This window comes from Phoenix dactylifera, chromosome 7 (genome assembly GCF_051530095.1).
Source record: "Phoenix dactylifera cultivar Ajwa chromosome 7, Ajwa_hap1_PhDact_Kaust_v1.1, whole genome shotgun sequence".
NCBI classification, from domain to species: Eukaryota; Viridiplantae; Streptophyta; class Magnoliopsida; order Arecales; family Arecaceae; genus Phoenix; species Phoenix dactylifera.
The window spans coordinates 9,258,794-9,282,818 of record NC_143196.1 but is presented as its reverse complement, the minus strand read 5'-3'; the positions used below and the strand labels follow the sequence as shown (position 1 = coordinate 9,282,818).

The following is a 24,025-nucleotide window of genomic DNA, read 5'->3' as shown; positions in this document are numbered from 1 at the left end:
TTCCATTAGATTTAGTAACAGAGCTGCTTAGGTTTGGAGTTTTTCTTATTATTACTACTTTTTCTTTAAATCTTTGATTGTGATGCATGCATTCATAAAATAGGAATCTGAAATCTTTTTCAAACTTCTACTTTGCTTCAAAGTCTTACTTTGATTTCAAATTTTAGCTACTTTCAAAGTCCTACTTGCTCTAAGATTGTCTTAAATTTTAAATTCGAGTTTTCTAGTAGAAATAAAGTGTACTACATAGAGTTGGACTCTAGATCTTAATTGTTGATTTAGTTTACTAGATGAATTAAGTCTCAATTGATTGATCAAGTTTCTTCTTCTAACAGAGGTTTAGTATTATCAGGATTAGTTAGTATCAGCTGCTACTAAATTAACTTCATGAGAGATTTCTTCCTAATGGAAGGGAGTTATTAGGCAGCTCCTCCTTTGATTGGTACTTTACTGCTATTGAGAGTGTGAGGATAATCAATATTCTTTTATCATGTCTAAAGTATAGTAGGCTATGATTCTATCAGGTTTAACCTAGTAGTATCTATCCTCACTCCTCAATCACTTGTAAGCATCCCTCTTCCCGCACTCTTCTCCTCCCCTCTCTTGCAAGCTGGAATTCAGTGAGATCCTAAAATTTGGTGATAGCAGGAGGAATTTCTCTCCAAGTACAAGCCTCTTCTCCTACCAATAAATATTTGCCTCTGACAAAATGTACAAGTGATCAATAGGATCCACCTTGAGAGGGAGCAATGATGAGGGGATGCAATCATTCTCCTCCACCCCCGCCCTACCCTCCTGCCCCAAATAGGTGAAGTCCGATGGTGGGATACGCAATAGGATTGCCTCAAACTTGTTAGATTTTAAGACCTAAGTGCGGGAGTGGAGAGTAGCTCGGTGGTTGAGCTAGAGAAGAGGCCCGGAATGTAGGATCGGAAGCTTGCGAATGATAGGAAAAACATTAGCATTTTATGAATGATAGGAGTGACAAATCAAAATGGAACTATGTAATTTAGGATAGGTAAAGGATTTTGTAAAACCCTTAAGAGGCTAAGGTATTTTCATCAATTGGAATGATGTAGTAATGATATTGGATAACACATAGGGTGCAGGATTACATTAGGTCAATCAACTAACTTAAGGGATAATTAAGAAGTCTCAAACCCAAGGAGGGAAAAGTGCAACTTAGGCAAAGTTGAGGAGGGTCAAATTACTCTATACTATCTGTATTTTGGCTTCTCTCCTTTGGATTCCTCGATTCCCCTGATTGAGAAATTAATGTTACACCTAGCTACATGTTGCATCCATACCTAAATAAAAAAATAAATGGCTCAATTATATATAGTCTCTCCTATTAGATCAATTGTATTTTAGTAAATTTTGGCTCAAGAGATTAGCCAAAAAATCTTAGATCTTCTAGATATGAATATGCAAATGGGTGTCATGTTGGTTCATTGGAGCATTTCTTTTTCTTATGCAGGATGACTACAAGATGGATGGGTCCGCAAACTTTTCTAGCCATTATAATAATTCATGCATAGATCTGAAAGTAGATTTTGTGCCTCTCAGCTTGCCTACATGTTAATATTTTGCCATGTGCTTTCGTTGTAACATATATAGTGCATTATACATGTTATATACTACTCTTGGCCCAGCTTATTTTGTACAAAAGAAGGCTTAAATATTACCCTAGCTACTTAATTGCACATGTATACTGCAGGAGAAAAATTAATATCTGGAAGATTTTTAAAATAATATATCTCTATAATGGTAGCCATATTTGTAGTGCTTGTCGAAGTTGCGAGGGAACTAGAATTTGGAGACTTACTCCTCAATCAAGTTCTAAAAAATTCTAACACTATTCTCCAAAATTTATGAAGTAAATAAAAAAATTTCCTGAATTTTCCCTTTTCAAGTTTCTCTCAGTTTCCTCACTTCTAAAGATTGCAAATTAGAATGTTTTCTAGTACCAAAATTAACAAAAGAAGAGAGGAACTCAATTTTTCCATAATCATGATATAGCTAAGGTATCAGGGCAACTTTATTTGCTCATCCACAGCAACGATGTCGTTTCTAGACTATTAGCAAATATCTTTTGGTAAAAGGAAACACGTCAAGATTACTAAGAACATAGAAAAGCCATTTATAAATTAATATTCAATGTCATTGACAATTCTTCTAAATTTTGCAGGGAACTAGCAATTGAGGAAGCATCCTCCACCATTTTCCCCTTCATTTTCTTGTTATTCTCACATCTCCCCACTTTGAGAAACCAAATGGAATTTTTCTTTTAAAACTGTAAATGCCAAAAATCTTGCATGAAGAACGCGTTTTCTAGTAGCAATGAAGTTGAAATCTTGGAGGACAAAATTAGGTGCCACTCACACACACACGTCACAAGTATATAGGTGTCATTTTCGCCAAAGGAAAAAAAGAAAAAGTATATAGATGTCAAGGGCTTTTTATTTCAAAGAGAGAAGAAATCCATACCGACTCAACTAGGGGCCACATGAGTTCAGACAGCTCCCTTACAACTAAGGAAAGAACTCGATTCCCAGTCCAACTTGGCCAAGTTGGACGGAATGGGAGCAGTTGTTCTGTCCACGTATAACAGTAACACCAACGGTCCTCTCGGCCTTCCCCTCCCCCTAGTGGTGGTCCATGCATCGAAGCCCCCGCCACTTCCATCAGCTAATCCCAACCCAGGAAACCTTTGTCTACTTCCTATATCATAGTTTGAACCGGTTGGATCGCCGGTTCACAACAAAGTTTCAATAGTGCTATTACCGTAACAACTCGGAACCTCATCCAAAATGGCCAGCTGAAAGGTATTATTTGAGTTCCTTAATTATATATAAGTACCCAAAATTTACCCAGCGAATAACCGATGTAGAACTAAACACACGCTCGCACGGATCCTCACATAACCTCCCGTTCAAGCCATGACGTCCTCGTCAGATTAAGAGTTCAAATCTAATCACAAACACCATGATCGGCTCGTTATCAGCCCCAACGAATTTGTGCTACAGTGTCCCCTAGTTCACGTAGGTTATAAGCCGGGTCTGCTCTGATACCATTTGTAACAACTCCGGACCTCATCCAAAATGGTTGTTCGAAAGGTATTATTTGAGTTCTTTAATTTTGTATAAGTACCCAAGATTTATCCAGCGAATAGCCGATGTAGGACTAAACACACGGCTGCATGGGTCCTCATAATTACTGATTGTTATGATGATAGTAAGTTTTGTTATTTGTTTCATTAATATGATTTTAAATTGTTTAATATTCAGATAATATCTATTATAAGTTATACGAGTCGTTGTAAAGGTATTAGTACAAAATGATGAGCAATAAGAAAAAGTTAATAATGTTATTGTTCAAATTGCCATTGTTTAACAATTTTTTTAATACGATACGAACTATTTTGAGGATATATTTGGTAAAATTTTATATCTTCTTCGGGAGAAAAATTTATATCTTGAATATAAAGATTGAAGAAAACAAAGTACAAATGCCAAATCATAATTTCTGTTAACGTGATAATAGTTAGGTAACAACTACTCCTTTCTATTATGAATATGTATAAAGCAACGAAACCGTCCTCATAATCTTTGTGATAGCTACCAGTATTATCATATCCATTTCTTTAAAACAATCTTTTCATAGAGTACCTACTTAATTATCAATTTTATAAGAAAGATTACTTTTCTTGTTTTTCTTATATAAAGAATAAAGCATGTTGAAGGGTTTCTTGATGATTTTATCTTTAAAACTAAGTATGAAGTGGATGGTAGTTTAAGTAAATGTACTACACATAATGGAAGCTTCTAAAATTGACCCAGTAAAGCCAAACTTTAAAAGTACAATCTTGCAGGATCTACATGCATATAGTCCCATAGATATAGTATTTTTCCTTCTCTTATGTCAAGCCAGCAATATATTTGGTAGTCGCATCCAAGTAACTTGAGATTGATTACCGCCTTCATCATGATTTGAGATATTAATAGTATTTGAAGAAAAATTATTCCGGTATAGCTTGTTATTTTCAAGCCCATCAATCAAAAATAATTCCACCAAACTTGTATCTATTTTTTTTCTTAAATACGATATCTTTTACTTCTCTCAAAAATTTTTCTAGCTAATCCCATCTCTCTCTCCCCTCCCGCGCCCACTTCTTTCACGCGTGTGCATAACATGTGAGAAAATATCAGTTATTACATATATTAAATGTACATAAAATTAATACTAGATGCTAGTAAATATGTAAACATCAATTTTGAAAGGGTATACATACAAAATTCGATATTTAGATAGATATCTATGTAAAAAATTCTATTATATTTAGATCTAATAATTAAAGTTTTCAAAAATTTCTATACGCATACCAACATTAGAACAGTAGATCTGATCTTTTCTTATAAAATCAATAATTAAATAAAAATTCTCGCATAACTCAAAAACTGCAGCTCAGAAATTCATTCAATTGGCGTGGTGCATTCTAATTGCTCCCTTCAAACTGGCACCGTGAAATGTGCCATTGAACGAAGCAAAATGATTGGTGCGAGGCACTCTATTTTTTTTTTTAACTGAGTGGCAATCCACTTCTTAAAGCATGGTTCACACAAGCCGGTTCGGGTGAACCGGGGAGAAGGTGAGAGAGGAAGGAGGCTCCTGGTCAGAGCGAGGTCTATAAAATCCGCGGCTCTCTTGATGATTTGAGTGCGGTCTCCTGGGAAGTCCTCCGCTTTATTCGATTTCTTCGTTCTTATTCGTCCCTCTTTTTAGCTTAACGGTGTTCGGAACTGGGAGAAGGGTAAAAAGAAAAAGCATATTCTTTGCCATCTCGAGTCCATTTTTCCTGAAGGCCAGCCTCCTGACCTGAAGCCGGAGAAAAGCCTTTTTTTCCCCCCTCCTTTTTTAGGCCATTTTGTGACAAAATCTTTGAGTTTACCCTCAGGAGATTCCTGAATCCCGAGATCTCAGTTAGATCCAGGTGTTCAGTTTATTTTCGATGTTATGTTGCGATTTTTCGGGATTCTGCCAACGGGTTTTGATTGTTCTCCAGATTTCTTGGTGTTTTTGGCATGTGCCGTTGTTGCTATTGCAGAAAAAATATGTTTTTTCCTCCCTTTTTCTCAATTCTTTTCTTCTCTCTGTATTTATTCTAAAGCTCTGTTTGAAGAAGATTCAAGCTGGATTTCTGTTCAAAGTTGGATGCTTTGTTCTAATGATTAGAGCAGATTAAGATCTTTTCGTTTTCTAAAACGAAAAATTTTGTGGCATTGGATCTTGATTATCTTCATTTTGGCAATGACTTCATATTGATTTCATACAAATAAAGAGTCTTCGAGAATAGACATGAAGATGTTTGGTTTCTTTTTGGTATGGGTTGTTTCTCTTTCTGGTAGTATGCATGTTTTTTCTCACACTTGGGACTATAGATCTGGCTTTTTCCGTGTATCCTCTGTCTCTTTTACGTGCAAAAATTATGCAACTTCTTTGCTTCAGTATATGTATGTTTGAGGATATTGTCTATTTTATATTCATTGTATCTGTTTATGCTTGTGAGCTCTATTAAGGGATTGCACTTGCTTTTGTTTTAATTGGTTTTAGCTATGTTTTCCTTTTTGGCAGGGTAGAAGATTGATTTGAAGAAAAGGGACATCCTTTCATGGTGATTTGATTTTTATTATTTGCGGTTGTGCTGCTTTCTCTGTTATGATGGCTTTGTGCTTTAAGACCTATGTCCTTGTTATGATCTGAATATTTGTCAAATAACCCTCTGGGCTTTGGCTTCTAGATATGTGGATCAAGGAAAGTTGATCTGTTTGAGATTTTTTATCAGGGGGAAGAAGCACCCGAATACCTTCTAGATGGACTTGATAAATTTTCACCTCTTCGGTGTGATTTAGAATCCCAAGGCTATCAGACAGCTACGACCGTAGGCGACAAGATAGTGAGTGAATGTGATGGATTAACTCTCATTCTTCATTAGCTTAATGTATATGGAGTAGTTTAAATCTTGCAAAAAATAATTGTTTGTATTTACATGCTCAGTATGTTATTGGAGGATCTGATGATGGAACCAAGTTGTCGATGAATGTCAAAGTTTTTGATAAGTTAACAGGAATATGGTGAGATTTCCTTGTCGTTCATTGTTCTCAGCTTGTATTTGGAGTTGGAATACCAATTTTGCTTGAATTGATAGGTCGATTCCTACCGTATTGGGTACGAAACCTGTGCCATCTAAAGGTCACTCAGCCGTTCTTTTTAATAATGATCGGATATTGATTCTTACGAGGGACTCTCCACTGGATGACTGCACCTGGTTTCTTGAGGTTTGAATTCTTCAGACTGTTTTCTCATATGTAGGAATGTAAAACCTCTATTACATTTGTGATGCTTATGAGATTTTGTCGGATGGAGCCTTTCATTCAATTTTTATAATGCATCACATTGTTTGTCGTTTCTTCTAGAGGAAACACAGAATTTTAACAAGCACAGGATCCTTTTTTGTTCAGAATTTTGTCTTCATTGGTGTGTGGACATGTAGTCTGTACTGGTAATTTCATGAGCGACCACTCCAAGGGACCAAATACAGAACATGATGCTGATTAATAATCTGAATCATTCTTCAGAACTCTGACTGCTTGAGTGCTAGTATACATGATGAAAAATGGGTTCTTAAGGGATTGAATTCCACATTCACAAACAATATTATCAAAATGGCATGTGGGGCATATCTTATACATTTGGTGTGGGTCAAATCAATTCAGAGTTCATTTGTATCCAACACTATCACCAGTTAATAGGTTTATGAATGCTGATATCTTTGTATTAGTGACAAGGATTTGAAGTTTTGTGCCAGAAGCTTTGTCACATGACAATCTCCGATGTCTTTAATCTACATATAATATATAATACAGTTGCTTTTTTTTCTTTCTACATATTCAACCTTCTTTGCTTATGAATTTCTTTTCTATTTGTATAATCTGGTAGGTGAGCACCCCTTTTGTTAAAGAGAAGAATAAGATACTTGGCACAGAGGTGGTTGCCTGGAGCAAGGGGGTCAGAGGTGATGGCCCAATGCCAATTGTCATCAGTGGCCCTTCTGGAGTTGGTAAAGGTACCCTAATATCCAAACTTATGAAGGAATTTCCATCAACTTTCGGGTTTTCTGTAAGTCACACGACACGAGCTCCAAGAGAGAAGGAAGTAGATGGAGTTCATTACCACTTCACAGAAAGAAGTAAAATGGAGAAAGAAATAATGGATGGGAAATTCCTTGAATCTGCATTAGTTCATGGAAACCTTTACGGAACAAGTATTGAAGCAGTTGAAGCAGTTACAGATGCTGGGAAGGTATTATCAGATCCATTTACTCTAATTGTGAATGCATATGTGCAAAAGACTACTACATTTGCTGCTTCTCCTTCTTCTCCTCCTTTGCTTATTCTCCTTGCAAGTTGGATGTACTTCTCATTTGATTTTGGGCCTTTTTATCCTTGTGAATTGGATGTACTTCTCATTTGATCTGGGGGCCTTTTCAATTACAGAGATGCATTCTTGACATTGATGTTCAAGGTGCTCGATCTGTGAGGTCTAGTTCTCTGGAAGCAATATTCATCTTTATCTGCCCCCCATCATTTGAAGACCTTGAGAAGCGCCTTCGTGACCGGTATGTTAAAAACTCTAAAAATCTTTGAGATTATGATTTTGTTCTTTGTAACTACCAAAATCTTCTAATTGTTACTCCAAGGAATCAGGCTATCTAATGCTCTCATCTCGTTAACATTAGAGGAACTGAGACTGAGGAACAGGTACAAAAGAGACTGAGAAATGCGAAGGCAGAGCTTGATCAAGGAAAATCTCCTGGTCTTTTTGATCATATCTTAGTGAATGATGTTCTTGAAACATGCTATAAGAATCTTAAGGTGCACTTTACCCCTTCAAGTATATGTAGCTACTTTTCACTTATTTGCAACCTGGATTTCTCTTGTTTTTAACGTTTAGCCAACCTCCAACTATTTGTCTCATCGAATTACATTTTCATGTAGAAAATACTTGGTTTGGATGAGACTGCTGATGCTTTGTATCAACAATGTATGTTCAATCTGGTGCAATTTTTCGTTGTATTTTGCTCTTTTGAAATTACAATTACTAATATATTTTGTATCACACAGCTATGAAGAATCACAAGATCCCTTTATGTTACTCCATATCTAAAACAGATCAAAAATTTCTGATACATGGTGGAAGTAATGAGCTGGGAGCGGCAACCCCTACCTCGTAAGCTATTCGATTCTGAGCTTTTAGTATTGAATTCCTGTTGAAGGAGTCTGACTCCTTTCCTCTGTATTTTGAATTGGATAGGTTCATGCTCGATGCATCCTTGCTTAAAGGAGGTGCTCCTGGCCGGACGAGAGGACTGAAAATATATGCTATTGACCCATTAACTGATAGTCTAAATTGGATTGAACAACTTTAGCAACCAAAAGAAATGAAAAACCTAATCAAGATATATGCATCGGTACTGGCTATCTCAATTTTAGATCAACTTGGCCTAAAGTTATAAAAGTTTACACTCAGACGTAGAGCAATGTGGTTGTCGAGTTCAAATTGCATATTAAATAGGTACTGCGTGATTTGTACTATTGTTACAGCAAAAAGTTTTCTGGAGACATTATTTTATGTTCTTACTTTGTAGGTGAGAACTAAATTTATTATTCTCTTCACTGGGACATAGGAGACAATAAAATGCATGTCTTAATCTATGCTATCTCCAGGGGTCTGTTCTTGATGCATTAAAATTTCTTTTAGTACTTTATAACCACTTGGTGCTTTGTTCTTAGTGATGCTATCTTGATCTTGGCAATTGAATTGTTTCAGTTGGTGGTAAATCTTTTAAGCCATTAATTTGCATCACATGTTCTTGTTTTATATATTATTTTGTTCAATGTATCAACGGCCAACTTTGAAGAATTTAGGGAGCCACCAGTTCAAAGCATGATATGTTTATATTATATATATATATAATTATAATTATAAGGGGTGAAGAATGTCTGAAACTTCAGTAAAATGTCATAGATAATACAATGAAACGAGTTTGGTAACATTTATAATATGGTAATACCCAAAGAATTACTATTTAACAATTTTATTGTCAATGAGAAATGTTATTTGGCCTTAAAAAGAAAGAAGAAATTGAACAGTGCCTAGCATTTTAGGCCATGGGTTATATCATTTGCAAAGTTGTAAAGGTTACCATGTCAGCATCCAAGGTGATATACGATGAAACTGAGATGCCTATATGGATGTTGATATGGAAACACAATTTGATCAGCCCCATTTGAAACAACAGTAGCAGCTAATTAATCGGCATAATGAATGAAGACATACAAGACTTTCAAGTGAAGCAGAGATTTAAGTTGTGTAGCTGTAAAATTAATAATAATTGTATGTTACTAAATCCAGTGATCAGGTTCCTAGTGAAAGTGCTATCTTTCACATGGTATCTCAAATCCAGTTATATGATTGGGCCTATCTCCATTATCCTTGTAGGCAATGAGGCTTAATTTTCCCTGTTACACTTCAGCTGGAATTTTTTCATTGGCTACTGTTGGTACTTGAATAGCTCCACAGATAGCTATCAGACCAAAGCCCTCATCAAAATCTTTTGCCCTAATTTTTTTTTTTCTAATTAGATGCATCAACTAAACAACATTAAGATATCAAACAAACCTAATCTTTGACCCTGCATTCTTTTTCCACAAAGTCTGCCCTAGGACCGATCCAAGCCCAACGCTGGACTATTTCCCTCTCTCTAGCTTTGGATTAGCTGCCAGTGTTTTCTCCTAAATAAGTGGATTGGGACTGCCGGCCAACAGGGACACGAATTTTCGTTGGTTCTGTATGTCATCAAACTTAGATGTCTGCATCAGCCTTTCACATGCATAGTTTGCAGAAACCTACCACCATTTTCGGATAAAGGAAACCTACCGTCGATTGCCAAGTAAATCCTGCTCCAAAAATGTGGGACAGGGTTTTGCAGAGGGATTAGAAAAAGGATTACATACCAACAATGGTTATGTTGTGAGAGAAAAAAGAACTAATACTTGAGAGATGCACCATCCAAAATCTTTTTGAACCCAGAACATCTAGTTGAGCAAGGAGGTACGACCACTGGTTTAAGCTCTAGTTAATGCCAATGATATGTTATTGGAGGAAGGAGAAAGAACCTCAAAGTTGAGGAACACTAATCAGACTTCTCGGACTTCTCACGCCATCTTCTCGGACTTCTCACGCCATCCATGCCTTCACTGAGTGCACCCTCTTGCACCCTTTATCCCAGCCATAAGTTTTGAATGTAACCTTGCTAAACTTCACCGCTCGCTGGGTGCTGAATTAGTAGGCCAGCACCTCAGAATACACGAGCTGAACTTAACTTGCAGCAGATGAACCCTCAACAAACAACCATCAAAGAATACATAGCTGAACTTCATGTCAACTTGCAGCAGCTGAACCCTCAATGGACACCCATCAACCACCAAACGCCAGCAAATTGCCCATGAGAGCATACGCACGAGATATCCAAAATCACCGGAGACTACATCTCATAACAGACGAGTGAATATAGAAATGTTTGCATGAACAGTTGAACGTACCATTGATTCGGATTGCTGTAATCTTCAAACCAATAAGGTAAAAAAGGGGGCATGTTCTTGTTTGTTACAGTTACTAATAGATTACTTCATTCTACCATCCCTTTTCATAGTACAAGTATTTAACAGATATGAGAAGACGCTAAAACAAAGAGAAGAATAAGACCAGCTGCTGCTCTCTCTCTCTTTGCGTGCTTCGTCCCACAACACGAAAAGAAAATAAAGAAAGAAAAGCAAATGGAAAAGCCAAGAATGAATTGCCTTTGAACATCAGACCTACCAATGACATCCCTCTTGAATTGGCTCCATGCCTCCAGCTTGCCCTCTTGCCTTCACCTAAATCAAGCAGTGGAACAAGTAGAGGAGACCCTCTCAAAAGTACCGCCAACATAATCTGGGAGTGAATTAAACTAGAAAGTGACTTATCTATATCAGAATTGACTAGGAAACGCTGGAAACACTAGCCATGCTCACAAGGGGTAATCACTGGATGGCGACAGCCCTGTTCGGAGGCCGATTCACAAGGATGCCACCACGCTGCTGTCCCGAGCAATCCCCTTCCTCCACCCTCTCACCTGATTTGGAGTGAAAAGATAACTGGAAGCCAGACTGCTGTTGGTAGCCATCATTACCATTAGCATACGCCTGTGCTTCACAAATACCTTGCACTACTGGCCTTTTTATTTCATTCGTGTTGCTTCCTGGACAGCCGGAGGGCAGAACTTGGGAAGCGGAGGAGCTAGCTGACTGCGTTGGAAGTGATGCACCTGCATTCCCCCCATTCTCAGGGTTAGCAATAGAGGCACTAGCTTCAGCTTTCTTCGTGTTGAGAAAACGACCTCCACAACCCCTTGCCCTCCTCATTGCATGCAGGTGACGAGATTCATGAAGATATGGCTGCAGAATGAAAGATACATCCATGTATTGCGTCATTGGATTTTCAGACACAGATCACTTTCATACTCACTAGCAGGATGGTACTGGTGTAGTCATAATTATCAATAACCATAAACACTGAATAAAGTAAACCAGTCACTCTTAAGTTGAATCCCTTATCAAAAACTCAGGTGGCTTTTCATCTAAATAGCAAAAAATCAATAGGAGCATGAATGACATGCAGAACATTTTATATGTTTTCTGGATCAAAGATGTTGGGCAATGAAATGAATTAAGCAAAGAGTTAGCCCAGCAGCGTAGAGGATGCTGGATAGATAATGCACAGATCAGAAAGAATAGATATACAGATGCCTATGGACGACACTGGCTCCAAGACAAGTAGAAGCAGAAAATGGTGAGATGGTTAACAGACAAACAGCATTAAGCTTAGGTAGGGTTCAAACAAGGAAAACAGGCCAAAAAGTAGATGATATGAAAAGCTTGGATGTACGAAAACAAGACTGACCCAAAAACTTCTTATTTCACAGGCTCAGGTTTGAAACAGAAATTATCGTTGAATATTAAGGCTTCTTTATATTTATAGCAATGTCAGCAGAACCATCCCGAACCAGCAGTTCGGAGAGTACCGAGCTGTACCAGTAACGGACTAGGACGATTCCGGCAGCCGAAACGAAAAGCATCCGATGGAGGGGTAGGAGAAGGAAAGAGACGAAAAGAGAGCGAGTGGGGGAGGGAGGAAGAGGGAGGGGAAGGAAGAGCTAAGGCTGGCGGAGGGCCGGCAAGCGTGCAAAGGGGGAGAAGGAGAAAGAAAGAGAGGAAAAGAGAGAGCGCGCGGGGGAGGGAGGGAAAGGAAGGAAGAGCGGAGGCCAGCGAGCATGTGGAGGGCCGTAGAGAAGGGGCGCCACCTCTGGTTCCCTATTTCGTTCGAAATAGAGACTCCAAAGGAGGCCCTTTTTTAAATTTGACAATTTTTAAGTGAAGTCAGCAAATCACAAATTTAAAAAAGGGTCCCCTCCGGGGGCTCCTATTTCGAACGAAATAGGGGACCGAAGGTAGAGCCCCTCCTCCGTGACCCTCCGCGTGCTTGCCAGCCTCTGCTGCTCCTCTGCCGGCCTCTTTCTCTCTCCCTCCCTCTCTCTCCCTCCTCTCTCTCTCTCTTTTTCTCTCTCCCGTTCTCTCTCTCCCCCGTCTCCTCTACTGTATCAGCACGGGCCTAGCACGGAACGTTATAGGGGCATACCAACCTGTGCCGCTAGGCCCCGGTTCTGGCATGCAAACTTTAATTTATAGTGTTTAGACCTCAGATGCCTTCAATGTTTGCAGTGAAAAATGCTGAATAGGAGTTTAACTGTTGATAACAGAAATAAGGAAATAGAAGTAGTTCTAAGAAAAAGTCAAGATATAGGAATATGCAAGTATATATTTATCACACATCTACGACATCATTGTCATAGAAAGCATACGCTTCAATCCTATATAATAATTGAAAAGAAAATTTTTTTTTGAGGTTAGAAACTAAATTGCTCAAAAAATATCAACCTTCAATTCTAAAGTTTGTGGATTATACACATCATATGCTCTGAGGACAACAACATAGACATCTCAAGTATCCGACAAGGATGACACATAGATCACAAGTATCAGATCCGACAATCTTTGGTAAATGTATCAATTCACAATAATTTTTATTTGCTACTCTTTTAGGATGAGTTACTTCTACAATATAGACATATGGGCAGGACAGCGGAAAACAATAAACCAATACCAGAGAAAAAGAAATGGTCTTGTATCTAACGCTACCAGGATCTTGCTACATTATGTTCACATTGCCTAAAGGATCTAATTCAGAAGGTATAAATGCATATCAAAAAACATGTAGATGTGCATTGAGAAACACAATCATCCTTGAATTGAATCTATCATGGTGACCATTTTGGATTTTCTGTTTTGGAGAATGGAAGGAAATAGGAAATGTAGAACACGGAGTTTTCCTCGGTCAGGGAAAAAACATCTCAAAGCATCTTTCTAGCTTGAACATTTGTGTATCTTGGAACAGCATCAGGCAGATAAACAACTGATGTACTTTTTTCCTTTTCTTTCTGATTTGCCTCTGTCTAATCTCTCCTCTCGCTCTTCTCTGTAATTCTCCCTTACCTCTGAATAAATTGCAGGTGACCTAGCATCTTTTTCTTTCAGAAAAAGAACATCTGTGTGTGTGTGTGTGTGTGTGTGTGTTTTTGCATGTGCATAAAATAAATCAATAACAGAAATAGCAACTGGAATCATACTGAAATTTAGTTATTGAAGTTTTAAAATAGTTATAATTCAACTTGCTCAAGAATCCTCAAGCAGGTCCTGAAAACCAAAAAGTTGTTATGTTCAAACTTCAAACTAGAAGTTAATGTCCAGAGATTCAAGTTAAACTCGCAAAATATAAAGGCACAAGTATTTAACATGGTTGACATAAATATCATATCTAAATTAACATGAACAACAGATCAGGACAATTATATAGGTGTTAGGTGTCAGACAAGTACTAGCAACATTTATTTATTTTTTTAAGAATAATGCAATAATTCCTAATATAACATAAAAAGATAGCAAAGTCAAAAGAAGCAGAGGAACGAATGTTAGTGTGCCTATGATAATTCACTATGAGAAAGAATCATGGAATTTATTGGCATTTAATGTATCTAAGGTTGTAAATAAAGGACAACATAAGGAACAACACAGACAATATACTATCTGAAGTGGCATACAGGATTTCATGTATTATTGATACATATAAAAAAACTCCAATAATTCCTAATATATCATAAAAAGATAGCAAAATCAAAAGATAAAGAGGAACAAATGTTAGTTTGCATATAATGCCAGATATGAGAAAGAACCACGGAATTTATTGAAATTTAATGCATCTAAGGTTCTAAACAAAGGACAGCATAAGGAACAAAAAGACAATATACCATCTGAAGTGGCATACAGGATTACATGTATTATTGATTTCTAATGTATCATAAAAAGATAGCAAAATAAATTCAACTGACGATATCCATAAGACTCGAGCATCTGACACTAAAGCTAAGAAACCTTGACATGTTATGCATTTATGCTAGCTACAATAATTTAACATGCAATTGCTGAAAACTAACAACTCGTGAAGGAGATGCTCTTCAAAGCCAAGTATTCAGGAAATGCATATTAAATATTGAATTGAAGGAAAGAAAAGAAAAGCTGCACACGATGATATGATCATTATACTGGTAGTTTTACCAGATTTGATAGGTATATAATAAAACCATACATATCACTATACACATGTAAGAAGGCAAAGCAATGAAGTATGACTTTGTACAGGAGGTCCAAAGCAAGAGAAAGCAATGAAGACATTGATAGGAGATGCTTGCCTATCTCAAGAAGATGAATCAAATTTCCAACTAGATGACTTTTAACATTATAATACAAAGCAGAAGTGAAGAAAAGCACTAATTGTAACAACAAGTTATCAAATCAAAGAAACTACAAAATGGTGGCAGTGATATCCTAGCCTCAGTTACTTGAAAAGGAGAGCTGAGGGTTTGAGGAAGCAGAGCTCTTAGAAAAGTAAAGAAGCACTGTAGATGTGGGTGATGGAAATAAGGAATCATTAAGAAAAATAGTATGTCTAATAGTGAAATCCAATCAAACACTCCATAAAGGATGGTGTTTAAGTGGAAAAGGAACAGGGAGGCAAAATGCCTGAATGGTGGTTCCAAATAGCAAGTAATTATCATAGAAAAATAAAGGGCCATAGAACAAACGGGTTATCACAATATAAGGCTTAGTAAGACACGTCACACCCCATTCCAATAGCACGAGCTAAGCACATGACACAGCCGCACATCCATATGGTTTAATCCCATAGGACATGCAAGGCCTGCCTTTAGACACACACACGTCATGTGATGATCCGTGCGGGCATGTGTTTAGTTCCACATCAGCTATGCACTAGGTAGATCTTGGACAATTATACAAGACAACCGAATCCAAATAATACTTTTCCAGTAGCCTTTTAGAGTGAGGTTCTGAATTGTTACAAATGGCATTAGAGCGGACCCGACATATGGCCCATGTGGACTAGGGAACACTTCAACACGAGCTTATATGGATTGACTGGGCTGATCAGAATGTTTGTGATTGGATTTGAATTGATTTAGACCCTTAATTTACCAAGAACACCGGAGTTTAAATGAGGAGAGTATATGAAGATCCATGCGAGCATGTGTTTAATTCTATATCCGCTATGAATTAGATAGATTTTGGATACTTATATAGAGCCAAGAAATCTAAATAACACCTTTCAACTAGCCTTTTTGGATGAGGTTGTAGGTTGTTACAAATGTAAAAAATAGAAAGAGATATAGACTTAGTAAGTTACCTATACCTCTAGTTGAATCAAGCATAATATGCAAGAAATATGAATTTTTAGAATTTGAAATTGTAAATACAGTAGTTGAACAAATATAGAATACAAAGTGTGGTGTGTACACATTTATCAACATCATTTCTTTCAAGATATGCTATGCATCAGATCAATAAGTTTTTTTCTTTCCAAATCAACATCAATATACCATCAACTCTTTCTTATCCTTTACGACTACAACCACAATCAACTCCGTAACAAGGCCCAAAAGAGTCTAGTCCTTGAATACAGAATATGCTATCAGCATGTGCTAGTTCCCTCAAAAAAATTTCTTAAGGAAAAAAGGCTGGAGCCCTTGTTTCGTTTCAAAACAAGGGCTCCATGCTTGTTCTTGTACGCTAGAGGTGATAGGGGCTCAAAAGCCCCCCCCCTTTTCTCCCTCTCTTGACCTCTCTCTCTCCCTCCTCTTCCTCACCCTCCCTCCATTTTCTTTTCCCCCCTCCTTCCTCACCGGCTTTGCTGTGTTAATACAAACCCGGAACGGAATGGCACGATACTGTACTGCCAAGCAAGTAGTACAGGATTTGGTCCCGGCACAGCAAACCTTGTCCTGATGTACAATTGAACATTTAGACGTGTAAGATGACTATAGTGAACGGCACTATGAACTATTCCGGCCTAATTTTGACTAGGGAGGATAGAGAAAATAACAAGCAAAACCAATAAGAATATGCTCATATAATGACTGGAAAAGGTCAAAGTAATTGAATAGTGAGAAATGAAATTAGAACATTTCTCCAGTGATTGCATTATATAAATCTATATGAGCTTCGAAACCCTAAAACAAGATGAACAAGAGTCAGGGTGTACAAGTTATACGAACCATTATTATAAAACAGAATATTGAAAGTTAAACAAATAAATACAAGGCATAAGGGGGAAAAAAATCAAAAATAGCTATTTAGTATGATATGATATTCTTTTCATTTTCCTTTTGTTATATGACCCATATAATAGAAATAGGAGCAAAGAATGGTGTTTTCTACATAACAGTCTGCCAAAATGTTCTTTGATCTTTTTTACCACATATGGTTCTAAGTGTTGTGTCCTCAGTAAAATTGTTGGCTGTCTTGTTTCTAAGAAATCTGGTAGAAGTTATAGCCCTTTCTTAGCATTTCCATTTACACTAGGGACACAGTAGAGGAGTAAAGACGTGATGAAACTGACGTTTATTTGAGCGATTTATAACAATTAAACCCCTTGTCTTTTAAAATAATTATGCAGTTTAATAATAATTTCAGTACTTTCTCAAAGTTTTTTAAATTCCCAGTCCTTAGCAGCTGTACACACTTATTCTCTAATATGCACAGTTACAAATAATTGTATACACACAGATAAAAGTGTGTGCAGGGATACTAAAACTGCATATAGGGAGAGTGTAACTATGTATAAGAACTAGTATAAACGTGTACAATATAAGTCTAAGTGTTTGCAAATCTTGTATAAGTGTGCGCAGGACTAAAAGTTAAATGATAATGGTCAAGGGACCTTATTTTAAAGTAGGGTCAAATAAAAGACTGTGCACTATGCTCCCCATTTTTTTTAATGTAGTTTTTCATAATTCAACACAACAAAATAAGGTAACTTTGAGATCATGCTAAACAGAACCAGTTCCCAATCTAATTCCCAGAGACTTGAAGCTTACCAATGTCTAGAACTAGATATGTAATTGAATGTATGCCTTTTTTATTTCATCATATCAAGTCAAGACATCCTTACCAAAAGATATGATATGATTTCTAAATGTATATTACCATGTAAAGAGTCTTTTATTTAATGCTTTGGAAAACTCTCACTTGCAAACATGTATTAATATTTGAACCAAGGTTTGCAGTATCGGTCAATACTATACCTTACTGGTACCGAACCTGGATGCAGTCTTCTACTATACCGACACTCGTATGCCTCGTCGTCTCGTACCGTATTGTGTACCGATACTGTAATAGGATCGTAATGGTACGGGGTCCGGTACGAAGACATTGAACCTTGATTTGAACTTAACCACATCATCATTGGAAGCAACTTTGCTCCCACTTTGTGACATCAGATTAGGGGCTAAACAACCTTGAGCTCAAGCAAGCAACTGTTATCACTGGGCCAAGTTCAATCCTTCGACCCGCCATAAACAGGTTCGGGTTTGGTCTAAATAGGTCCGAGTCATAAACAGGTTGACCCGTTTAACCTATCTATTAATTGGGTCGGATATAGATTTTAAATGTCTGACCCGTTTAACCTGTTTAACCCGTTTAATATATAGGTCGGATTGTTTCAGACAAGGCGGCCCAAGCCTTGGCCCAAAGGAAAGCAATAACTACCTATCTCCACAGCCCACAGGTTGCTTAGCCCACAGTCCAGCGTGATTTAATGAGATGGGACGGGCCACGGGGTCAGGGACGGAGTCAGGCCATCAGGGAAGTGGGAACCATCTCTCCATCACGTTTCCGTCCCTCATCTCTTCCTCCGTCGCGTCGAACCCTCCAGACCTCCAATCTTCCATGGATGATGGACCCGGCTCTCTCTCTCTCTCGTCGTCGAAACCTCCTGGCCTCCCACCTCTCCGGCTCTTCCTCTCTTGTCGAAAGAAATCCCGAGTCCCGATCAGGAAGGCAAGCGGCTCGGTAAGGCGGTGGAGCGTTCGATCGGGACGGCGAGGGAGCGTTGGATCCGAGCGGTGGAGCGGCAGAAGCGGCGACGCTTGACGGAGGCAGCGACGCTCAGCGGTGGCGGCTCGGTGCGGCATTGCAACGGCAGCACAGCGGCGGTCGCGGGCCTCGCGGTAGATCTCGAATTCGATCGGTGAAGCTCCGGCGGCGACGCGGCAAGACGAAGGCTGCGGGCTGTGCGGGGTGGCGGCTCGGGCGCAGCCGTGGCGAGGGAGGCCGATCAGAGAAGATGAGCAGTGATTTTTTTTCTCCTTTACCCTCCCGCCTCTCTCTCTCTCGGTCTCTCCTCTCTCGGTCTCGATCTCTCTCCTCTCTCTCGATCTCTCTCTCCTCTCTCTCTCTCTCGGTCTCGATCTCTCCTCCTCCTCCTCTCTCTCTCTCTCTCTCCTCTCTCTCTCTCAGTCTCGATCTCTCCTCTCTCTCTCTCTCTCGATCTCTCCTCTCTCGGTCTCGGTCTCTCCTCCTCTCTCGGTCTCCCTCTCTCTTCTCTTTCCCTCCCATCCAACCGGTCCCCACCCTTTCCTTTCCTTAAACGGGTCTTAAACGAGTCGGGTCAGGTGACCTGTTTATTAAACAGGTCGGGTTCAGGTTATAAATCCTGACCTGTTTAATAAACAGGTCAGGTTCAGATTTATAATTTTTTGACCCGACTTGTATCTGACCCAACCTGTTTATGCCTGACCCGACCCGATTGCCATCCCTAGTTGAGATTGAGCTTATATATAGCTCCCATATAACTGATGCCCCCATATAGCGAGCATGACATTGCATATATTTTGAGCTAAGATTAGCTGTTAGATTAAGGTCCAAAGGGCTCACACCTTTTCAAGTATAATAGTATTCACTAAACAAAAATGAAGGATAAGTTTTAATTAATAAAATATAAGAAAATATACATTGCATATGCATCAATTCATATTTTTGGGCTTAGATGAGCCACCATGAGCAAGCTAGGAAAGCCTCAAGCTCGACTTGCACATTTAGAGCGCTTATCAAACCAAATTCCAAGCCAAACATGAGTCACTCATGAATGTATAGCTAATATTGTTAATGATAAAACTGCTAATTTTGTAAAAATCCAATATATATCTCCAAAGTGCAAGAATCACAAGAAGGGGGAAAAGGAGGCGGTCCATATTCCTAAATCAAGTACTTTGAGGACATTCCATTTTAAAAAAAATAGGAATAGTCTACCTAAATCTCTCCATACACGTTATAACACATGATCCTCAAACTAATTTGCAGATAAGATAATATACAAGTCAGTCATAGCATATTTTTTGTTCAGATTACAAATATAATAAATTATCTGAGAAAATTTTAATTAATACATAAAGCTTTTGATGCCATAAAAAATCAAATTTGCATAAAATGCATCAAGGAACCTTGATGATATATGCACACAAGAAACTAAATAAAGTTATATATAAAATATGTCAGATGAGTTTATTTGCATCTACCTTTCTAACTTTTATAACTTTCTTCTCAAGTTCAGCCTTGGCACGTGATTGCCTTCGCCTCAGAATTCCATGATATTGCTTGGCATTTACATAAACAGGCTCCTCTGCCATTTCAAGAGGCAAAGGCATGCGAGTATAAGGCATCCCAAGTAACTGTGGATGCACCTGAAACAACTCCCATGAAGATCAGGTTAAGTTAGCCAATTTTCACATCATAAGCAGGAAATTTGCAAACAATTCATTGCCTTTTCTGCTCAATATAGTGATGCAGTTATCCTATAAGTTTATAAATAAAAAATGTATGATTACACCCCAACCAATACACATAAATTGTATGTCAAAAAAAGAAAAAAAAGGAAACAACAAGCATACTATAAAATTCCGATAGTCTTACAGGGACATGATGAAATTCAGAATATGGGACAGGGTTCCACTACAAGAGGAGAAGTAAACTTCTGATGCATATGAATGAGAATAATATATTCATCATATATAACAGAAAGTAGGCACCATTACCCTTGAAATATGCCCTTAATATATTCATGCAACTTACATACCAGTGCTTGAGTTCCATAAGGAGCCATGATGCGAGAAAAATAAGGATCAGAATATGAATATGTCGGACAAGCCTGTACATATGAGACAATATAAATATCAGCAGGTAAATAAAAAATATTATAAAAAATTGATGACAAAAGCATCACTGGGAATATAGCATAGAACCCTTATAAAATGATCAAATGATTCGAATTACACAGTGCAATTCAAATAATAAGGAAAATAAAAAAAAAGCAAGAAATCTCACAATTGATTGACCAAGCTCCAGCTGGGTATGTGGTGCAAGGTATTCAGGCATCATCGGAGGCATGGCAGATGAGACAGGCTGCAGATGCTGGTGTTCCTGTCCCAAGCTTCCATCTGACCATACAAACAAGACTTTTATGAGTAAAAATTTATCGTACCCAGTACTAATACCCACTTCATAATTACATAGAGTCCAAACAGACACTTCAGGATATGGAATAGTGATTGCTGATATTGCAACTGATACAGGTGTGATAAACATGCTCTTGAACCTAAAGAGTAAAAACTGCATGAAATCACAAAATAATATAACATGGATGCTACCAAGTACACTAGATGAATACTCCGCACTTATATCTGCTTGAAAGGTCATATAGTGAGCATAGTTTTACCATACAATGGAAAATTGGATTCATATCAACAATTAAATCGACAATCTATCACCAAATCACAGTAAACAATTGTATATGTACTTCATTCTAAGAAGCACCATGCGCTGTTCAATTGTTAGAACCTTATAACTATCCCAAAACATCTACTGACTTGTTTTTCCAGTGTACACTAAGATAGGAAAAATAGCAAGAGAATACAGCTTTTGTTTCCCCTGTCATAAACCGATTTAGTCATAATGGCTTATAATGATTCATGAGCCTGCATTTTGTTAGGCTCTTTAGCTTATTCATGAGCAAGACAAAAACATGGCTCCATATGGCCAAAATAACACCTTCCACCTTCTTCTAGACTCCCTTTAAGCCTAGCCTAGGGAAGTTGGAGGGTCAGTCCTTGGTTGGAGGAGCTTAAACTGCAATAAATAAGTTCTGGTCCTTCACCTGGCAGCTGGCCTTATAGGTTGCATCACAAGCCCTTCTCTTGCCTAAATCTCTCTTGTCTAAAAACTTGGCACTTCTAGAGGACCGACAATAAGTTGACACTAGGCAGCAAAATTTGTTCAGTCCTTCCATAGGTTCTTATCAACTAGACTTGTGCTCTATTGCCAACCACCTACTTGATGAGAATAGAATTGGATGATGGTGGTGGTGGTGACAATGGTTAGTCATGATCATTAAAACAAGGAACTACTATAGTTCTAGCAGAGAAGTGTATCACCCCATTTGTACTACTACCATCACCACCTTCAATTTCTGTTATTCTGCATAAAATAGTTTTAAGGATTTAGATGAGTGACCCCACAAACAAGCACATCTCAATCTTATGAGTGATCATGAAACCCAGAAGAGTAAGGACATGTCACTTTTTGGGCTATGAGCAATCATCTTGAGAAACAAAGACCAAATCAACATATAAGCGAACAGAGTAATGCAATAAGTTCATTACAATGAGAAAAAGATGCATAACATATGATCTAAGAAAGAATAACCTCTTTGTGTGCCAATGTTCTGCATCTCTTTACAAACATCACCAGTGCCATCTGCCCGATCGTGCGATTGTGCTTGGCCACCCTTGTTCCCGGCACCTCCCACAGGGAGGTTGACTGAGGCTGACTTAGAGGCACTATCTGGTAGCATAGCCGGTGACATAACACCGAATCCAGGACCACGCCACCATGGCTGAGCATTAATTGTGGATGGCAGAGTACCTTGCCCATTGGCATCTACTGTATTTGTACCATCAGCTCGTGATTCCATGCTTCTAAAACTTGATCTTCAAACTAAAACTTTCCTAGCCAAATATAAGCAAAGATAACGTGGATCAGCAAAAGATTTGCGTGCACGTAGTAAGAAATATTAAGCTCATGAAACAACTTCAGAAGGATCATTAAAAATAATCGTCAACTTAATTAATATGATATTAACTAGAGTTAATGATGCACGAGAATTCCCTAATTTTAAGACATGGAAGGAACTCAGTCATTCTCAAACTGAATAAAAATCACCGCCATAAGTCTAGCAAGATCCCTGATACTTTCAACGAAAACGCTAATTTTAACAAGTAATCGAGGAAGAAAAGAAGACACTAATTTTAACAAGTAATCGAGGAAAAAAAGCAAAACCTGGAAAAATTCGCTACTGAGGAAATATTTCAAAAATCAGAACAGCAAAAGCTCAGCTGAGGTACAATTACTGAATTCCCACATCCAAGCGACCAGCTTTTCAAAGATTCGACGAATAAATCCGGAATTACAGAGAAATTACACAATCAAAACCGAGAGAATCAGTAACTCATCAACTTATCACTTCTCAAACCCTAAAAACCTCGAGACGAAAGATTTAAACCCGAAATTCCTCACCTTAGCCGCCACACAAAATCCAAACGAAAGACAGAATCTTTCAAGTAAGACTCACTTTCTAAGATCAAAAACGCCAATTCGTCAATAGAAAAAACAAAATTCAGCGAAACCAAAACTTGGTTGATATGAAGGAAACAAGCTGCGAGCAAGCACCTCCCCGACCGAATCTTCCAAGCTCTTCAAGAATTCCAGAAGACCAACCGAGAAAAAAACCCTAACCCTAAAAGGACCCCTTTGAATAGGCCAAGCCACCAACAGTGATCAAAAGCGGAGCGAGCGATCGAGATAGGGATTGGGGAACAGCGACTTCGAACTCAACTGTTCCCGAATAAACCCTAGAAATTACGCCATCTCCGGCCACCTTCATCTCAAAGAATCCATTCCCTCTACGATCAAAATTCTAAAACTTTTCTGGAGGACCCAGAAAGAAAAAATCCACTTCGAAAAAGGGAGACAAAAGCGATCAGTTCTCACTTCTACGGAGGTCTCCCACTAAAGTCTGTAGAACTCGAAACACGAAATACAACCATTTTACCCTCCGTACTCTCCGGGCTGTCATTCTCCGAGGGATAACCGCATTTTTGCACCGTCGGATCGACATCGGACGGCTACGCAAGGTCCAATTATCATGGCCCAAGAATCTGACCAGTAGCGGAATGAGGGGTATTTTGGTCATTCAGCAGCTGGTTTGCGGTAGATTTCCGCAAACCGCCAACCGGAGTTAATGAGATTATTTTTAACTACACGAGGTAAATTTTTTTATATCGGACCTTACCCTTTCGGGTTAGAGGTCCATTTCCGGGAATTTGGTGGTAAATCTGCTGACCAAGACA

General features: G+C 38.3%; 2 protein-coding genes across 13 annotated transcripts; one reads left to right on the top strand and one right to left on the bottom strand.

Moving 5' to 3' along the window:
- The first annotated feature begins 4,712 nt into the window (after positions 1-4,712).
- On the top strand, positions 4,713-8,776 carry LOC103707848 (guanylate kinase 1-like). 5 transcript variants are annotated; one of them, XM_008792547.6, is made up of 11 exons: positions 4,713-4,810; positions 5,632-5,671; positions 5,843-5,953; positions 6,055-6,131; positions 6,206-6,335; positions 6,997-7,359; positions 7,554-7,675; positions 7,796-7,931; positions 8,055-8,100; positions 8,181-8,286; positions 8,371-8,776. In XM_008792547.6, the coding sequence occupies exons 2-11, from the start codon at positions 5,669-5,671 to the stop codon at positions 8,483-8,485; spliced, it is 1,209 nt and encodes a 402-aa protein (XP_008790769.4). In that variant the 5' UTR covers positions 4,713-4,810; positions 5,632-5,668; the 3' UTR covers positions 8,486-8,776. The 5 variants fall into 5 exon arrangements, with proteins under 5 accessions (XP_008790769.4, XP_088557324.2, XP_088557327.2 ...); XM_088701198.2 differs by having other exon boundaries at positions 4,719-4,861; XM_088701201.2 differs by having other exon boundaries at positions 4,724-4,810; positions 5,632-5,695.
- Positions 8,777-10,638: 1,862 nt separating this feature from the next.
- On the bottom strand, positions 10,639-23,734 carry LOC120106646 (nuclear transcription factor Y subunit A-1). 8 transcript variants are annotated; one of them, XR_005508733.3, is made up of 7 exons: positions 23,346-23,734; positions 22,323-22,624; positions 20,946-21,058; positions 20,698-20,769; positions 20,141-20,305; positions 11,085-11,555; positions 10,639-11,006 (listed from the first exon to the last, which is right to left on the bottom strand). XR_005508733.3 is itself a non-coding variant. In XM_039119652.3 (6 exons), exons 2-6 carry the CDS (start codon positions 22,588-22,590, stop codon positions 11,142-11,144), a joined length of 1,032 nt encoding a protein of 343 aa, XP_038975580.1. In that variant the 5' UTR covers positions 22,591-22,624; positions 23,346-23,734; the 3' UTR covers positions 10,639-11,141. The 8 variants fall into 8 exon arrangements, 4 of the variants coding, with proteins under 4 accessions (XP_038975580.1, XP_038975583.1, XP_038975581.1 ...); XR_015967291.2 differs by having other exon boundaries at positions 22,323-22,619; positions 23,346-23,686; XR_015967293.2 differs by having other exon boundaries at positions 22,323-22,619; positions 23,193-23,373.
- Positions 23,735-24,025: the final 291 nt, after the last annotated feature.

Bases quoted from the DNA above. Each gene is read 5' to 3' on its own strand.
- LOC103707848 (XM_008792547.6), top strand. The intron at 7,360-7,553 runs GTATTATCAGAT...TTTCAATTACAG, and splicing joins CAGTTACAGATGCTGGGAAG to AGATGCATTCTTGACATTGA. The intron at 8,287-8,370 runs GTAAGCTATTCG...TGAATTGGATAG, and splicing joins GGAGCGGCAACCCCTACCTC to GTTCATGCTCGATGCATCCT.
- LOC120106646 (XM_039119652.3), bottom strand. From the start codon at position 22,590: ATGGAATCACGAGCTGATGGTACAAATACAGTAGATGCCAATGGGCAA. The intron at 20,770-20,945 runs GTGAGATTTCTT...TCATATGTACAG, and splicing joins TGGAGCTTGGTCAATCAATT to GCTTGTCCGACATATTCATA. The intron at 20,306-20,697 runs GTATGTAAGTTG...GAGTTGTTTCAG, and splicing joins CTTATGGAACTCAAGCACTG to GTGCATCCACAGTTACTTGG.